Source organism: Thalia democratica, chromosome 1 (assembly GCF_965202585.1).
Source record: "Thalia democratica chromosome 1, ktThaDemo2.hap1.1, whole genome shotgun sequence".
In the NCBI taxonomy this organism is placed as follows: domain Eukaryota; kingdom Metazoa; phylum Chordata; class Thaliacea; order Salpida; family Salpidae; genus Thalia; species Thalia democratica.
In genome coordinates, this window is record NC_139165.1 from 63,367,951 (window position 1) to 63,373,886 (window position 5,936).

General features: G+C 26.0%; 1 protein-coding gene across 1 annotated transcript; it reads left to right on the forward strand.

Moving 5' to 3' along the window:
* Positions 1-1,372: 1,372 nt before the first annotated feature.
* LOC145837968 (equilibrative nucleobase transporter 1-like) lies at positions 1,373-3,486 on the forward strand. Its single transcript, XM_082945475.1, has 3 exons — positions 1,373-2,159; positions 2,535-2,677; positions 3,478-3,486. The coding sequence occupies exons 1-3, from the start codon at positions 1,373-1,375 to the stop codon at positions 3,484-3,486; spliced, it is 939 nt and encodes a 312-aa protein (XP_082801601.1).
* The last annotated feature ends 2,450 nt before the right edge of the window (positions 3,487-5,936 follow it).

Sequence of the window (5,936 nt, forward strand, 5' to 3'; positions counted from 1 at the left end):
TTATTTGAGGGATTTTTGCTCAAATGCTAAGAATTTTGGTAAAACTTTTATGGGTCTATTAGAAAAATAATAATAAGTTAGAAAAAAAGTATAATAACGTTATAAAACTTAAATATATAGGTATGTTAAAAATGAACTTATTAAAAAAATAATTTATTTTTGCTATAAAACCATGTAAAAAAAAAACTAAAGCCGTGCAAAATTGAAATTTTTCTAAAAAATTGATTTAGGCATATGTTATAAAAAACAAAATTGAAAACAAAAATTAATAATGTTTTCAAACTCAGTTTAAGAAGTATGTTTAAAAATATTTCAAAAAAATTATAAGAATTTATTATAAAAAGACAACTGTGTACAAAATAATTTATGGTAGTTTAATAAATAGCCTAGTAACAGTTAGAAAATGATTGTATAAAAATAGATCTGTAGTGTACTTAAAAGGAATTAATAAACAATAAAAGCTTTTAGAAAAACATATATTACCTTTAAAAGTTAAAATATTGTTAAAAATGATTTCAATTTTAAAGTAATAATTTTTAACACGCTTTAACTAAAGCTAGTCTTGAACCAAGAAAGTTTGAACTAAAAAACTAGTTGCTATAACTAACTTTTTTTTTAAACTTTATCAGATATTTACTGATATATTTTTTTGTCCTTTAATTTTTTCGATTTTTTTTAGTTTTTATAAAGTTTATTGAGCATTAATATTTTATGTTTTATAACACCAAATAATACAGTAATAAAACTATTTCTCAGTATTTTTTTTACTTAAACTTATAGCCAAACCAAATATTAGTTTTAAATAAATTAAAAACATGAGATGTTAAGCAATCAGCTTTTCGTATATACTTCATTTTATTACATTTTGTTTTATTTACGATACCTTCCGTTTGTTTTTTCAAATACTTTTTTCAGATTTATTTAACATCTGAAGATCTCTCATAGTTTACTGTAGAAGTGAAACGTTGTATTGTTTTTATTAATCTGTTAAATAAAATCAAATATTTTTATGAGAACTTTGTACTTTGTCCTTTAAATCCTTAGTTGTTTATGACGTAAATTTCTAAGTTCAAAACCTTGTAAAATATCAAAAAAAAAGTTTACCTTTTTACATTTGTTTCTGTTTCTTTTGTATTTTCTGATCTTTAAAGTTCAAATTAAGCTTATGTTTATTGTGAGATAGGTAAATATTTAATTAAAACCAGTGTTATTTTTTCTTAACGTTTGATTTTTTATGAAACTATAAAATATTCTAAACTTTTTCGTTGTAAAATAAGAGTTGCAGTAAACTTTTAATAATAAAGGTCTGAAACTAATTCATGTTTGTGTTTTTAATAAGAAAAGTTTTAAAAGAGGTTAATACTAATAAGAAATGGCATCGATGTTTCAGTTATTTCTAACACTTGTGACAACCATTTTCGAAACTATTTTGTACTCAGGTGTAGTTTATGGATGGGCATCTATTCACGAAGTTTTTGTTCATGAACAATATTTTAAAGCAGATAATGAAACTGCTGTTGGCAACCTAACAACCTCTGATTCCGACCAGCTCAAAAACCTTAACTTGGTTTTCACAATATCTTCTTCTTTAACACCTGTTACATTGTTTTTAATTGGCTTGCTTTTGGACAGAAAAGGAATCTGGGTTACAAGAACGATTTTATTAGTTGTCCAGGCTTTCGGCTATACACTTATTGCTCTAGTACCTCAAAATTACTCATTTGTTTTATTTTTCACAATTTCTTGCTTAGACATCGGGGGTCTCGGAATGCTAACTGTTAATTCACAAATAGGCAACTTGTTTCCAAATCATCGATCTACAGTCCTTACTACTCTTTGTGGCTGCTTTACCACCTCAGCAGCTGTTTTTTTGACTTACAACTACTTGTATTTTAATTTAGCAATAAGTGTTAAGAGTTTGTTTTTAAGTGGAGCATTACTGTCTCTTCCATTACACATGAAAACTTTCTTTTTGATGCCAAAAAATGTAGTTCCAAAGAGTTTACCCAAAGACTACAACTACGGCTATAAGGAGCTACCTTTCTTTCAAAAACATAGATTTAGATCTACTGATCCTTTTTCAAACGAAACCACAGTACAGGATAATATAAATGAAAACAGCAATATCCAAAGTGATGACAAAAAATGCTTTAAAGAGTGTTTGTTTACCATACCAACTTTTGTCTATATTTCTCATTTTTGTCTGTTGCAGTTTGGGTGCATTTACTTTCTTGGTACGTTTAATACATGGGTAAAAAACAGATTACCAGCAGCAAGTTCTGAAGAAATTACTCTTGAAGTAAGACTGTTCAACATTTTCCGTTGCATGGCGGTAATCATTGGTTTGTTGTGCGGAGCTGTGATTAATAAAATACATAAATTTTTCTGTAAAGGAAGAACTGAAGTTTATATAGCTAGGAAAAAGGCTGGAGCCTGGTCATTGATATTGACCAGCTTAGTTACTTCTTGCATGTTTGCTGCATCCTTAATAAACATTTCCTATTTTCAGTATGTCACATACTTTTTAAATGCAGTTACGAATTCAGTGTTATACGGTTCTATGTCTTCAAACATCGCTTGTTGCTACCCTGCTAAACACTTTGGTAAAATGTATGGACTGACTTACGCTGTTGGAGGTCTTTCGTTATTATTACAGTATCCTTTGACTGTTGCTACAGTGAATTTGCCCAGAGAGCAACACAAATATGTGAACATTTTCTTTCTCGCTTCTAGTCTGCTAACTGTGCTTTTACCTTGCTGGATATTATCAAACTTAAGGAAAAATAAAGAAAGTGATTTAAAAAACAAAACTGTTGTTAGCTTTAAGCTTTTATAATTTTTCAAGATTTGTTAAGTATATGTACTATCAAACATTAACAATTTTTATGATACTTTGAGAAGAATAAAACAGAAAAAAAAATCAAAATTATTATTTCTTAGATTAAATTTTTAATTTAAAAAAGTAATTTACTGTTGTTAGTGTCTCGGTTGTTAATAATATTGTTTTTTAATCACATTTAGCTTCTGAATTAGTAAAAAATTGTAAAGTTTTCTCATACTGTTTATAACAGTTAGTGTACATTCTACATTCTACAGTTAAACTTAAACTTAGGAATTTAAACATCGCGATGTATAGTTATGATAAACTTTTAAAACAGTCAAAGATTTTGAAATTATTAATTCTTTATTAAATCAATTATTTAATTTTCAAACTTAATTGAACACTTTGAAAACTTAAAATATTGTCTATAACTAAATACATTGTTTTTGAAATTAGCTAGTTTAAATTTATGTAGTATTACAGTTCATAAAGTTTAAAAAGTTAAACTAAACCAAATTTATTACAAAACATATATGTTATTTTAATAAAATAAAACAATTAAAATCTTATGATAATTTTATGCTTTTGTAAATGAAATAATACTGTTAAAGTATTAATTAACGTAAAAAATATTTTAAAGATTGTATTAATAACAGTTGTTCTAAAATTTTTGCGTTTTAATTTCTTTATTCTGTTGTATATAAAGTATTCTCAACATATAAAAATTGTCATTTACTTACTTATAACTTTGTTTATGTTGTAGCTTTTTATGAGTTGCTAGAAACTGTTAATGCGCTATAAAATTAATTTAAAGTCACATTAAAACATTTCAAAACAAAAATAAGTAAGTAATAACTAGGATTTGGTAAACTATCCTGAGGATTAGTACTGTTTTACAATTAAAGATATTTTTATTTTCCAAAATAAATCGAATTAGTGGTTATTAGCGTTGGGTAAATTATATAGCTCTGCGATTCTTAACCTGGGGTAAATTTATCCCTGGGGTAAATTCCCTTGTTTTAGGGTGTAAATTTACTTTATTACAGGTTATGTAAATTAATGTTTGTTAATTTTGTTTTAGTTTATAAGTTATTGTTAAACTTTGTAAATTTTACGATTTTTTACTTTAAACAATTTTTTTTTTTTTCATCTAAATTAAACAATACTTTGTATATTGTGAATAAACTTGGTAATAACTTTTCAAAAAGGAGTAACTTTGTAATAAACTTTCAAAAAAGGGTAACACATGAAAAAAATGCTAAGAACCGCTGTTCTAGCTAGACTGCAAAAGGAGTATTTCAGTTTTTAAAGAAAACAAATATTTTTTATAACAGAAAACATTATAAAATGGTACACCTAATATATTTTGTTTGGTATAGATTACTTACAATTTATAATTTTACTATAGAAAATTCTAATTTTTAAATGAACAGAAAATTATGGCTTAATTTTATTTCGTATATTGGTGTGTAGTTCACATAAAAGGTTCTAGTTCGCAAAATTTGAACAAAGGCTTTAAAGAGCACAGGTACACAAAAAGAAAACTTTTGAAACTACTAAAAAGAAGAATTTGTCTTTTAGTTGACAGAACAGCTTTTACATAAAAATAAAAGTATAACTTAACAATTAATTGTGAGATTTATTTTATTTTACAACATACTTTCAAAGTCTTATCAGCTTTGAAGTTCATTCTTATAGAAATTTAAATCACAGATTTTGTTCATTTTTTGGTTAACTTATAAATATATATTAGAGCTCGTCTTTACTTTTACCAACAAAACAAACTTAAAAAAAAGTGAGTCATATTAGAAAAAATAAAGAAATACTTTCCTTAAACATTAAAATGTTACTATTGAAGTACTGCTTTTAGACTTTTAAAATTGCCAAAATAAAAGCAAAGCTACTAAATTACTTTTTTGTAAAACTGATTTTAAGGATTATGCGTTACTTTCTAGAACTAAAATCATTAGTACTTAATATTTTAAAAGTCTTTAGAGGCCATAGTATCCATTTTTGATAAGCAGAATACTTTTTAAATTCTAATTTTGAAATTCGTTAAATGTATTTATGATTTTTTCTTTTTTAACACTGAAAGTAATTTTATCAGTAGGGTACCCACTTAGAGTGAAACATATTCTATTACGATAAAACTATAAAACCTACCGGATCAGGATAACAAAAAATATTTGAAAATTTTTAATGCTAAACTAAATTTCGAATATAAGGTTTAGAATTTTCTACAACCTTTATTAGAAGTGGGAAATTTTTAAAATCGGTGGACAAGATTTACAAGAAAATATTTTTGTAGACAAGAAAACATTGGCAGACTGCTTAATTTCTGAAAGCTACAATATTTCTTTATTAGTTTTTAAATAAAAACCTTGATTGATTATTTAATAAGTATTACTAAAGTAGTATCACACTTGAAAACAACTGTGCAGAAAAAGCTCAATTTTAATTAATTTCAAAAACTTTAAAAGTTGTTTAAAAAAACTTTGCAAGCCAGAGGTTTCTGCATTGCTGCGGGCTGGATCTTATCCGCAGGCATATGTTGCTCATCCCCAGCATATATATATATTTTAGGAAAACAGGTCAAATATGCACGAAGACTTTTTCGCACGAATATATTTTTGCACAAAGACACTTTGACACGAAGGGTCACTTTTGGACGAAGACACCTTTGCACGGAGGATCATTTTTGCACAAAGGGTCATTTTTGCACCACAGTAAAAAAATATATGACATAAAAAAAAACATAAAAAATAAGTAAAAAAGTTTCGGGTTTCAGGCTTAAAATGTAAATTGCCTCCAAGTTTTTTAGATAAAAATCATTACTTCATTTCGATATCGTTTTAAAGTTATCCACTTTGTGTTTTTTAAAGTAATCCAAACTGTTTATCAACTGTTTATGTTAACCAACTGCTTAATTAGTTAAAATAGTTTCTGCACTTGCCCAATCATTTAACTAATTGAGAATTTTGTTGAATAATTTTTTTGTAGATTTTGATCTGCTCTGTTTATATAACTATTATTTGTTCTACCCACGAATGTTTGTTCAAATAAAATGCATACTTGTAGATTACATTGTTATTCTTGTTGATAAAAACAAATTATA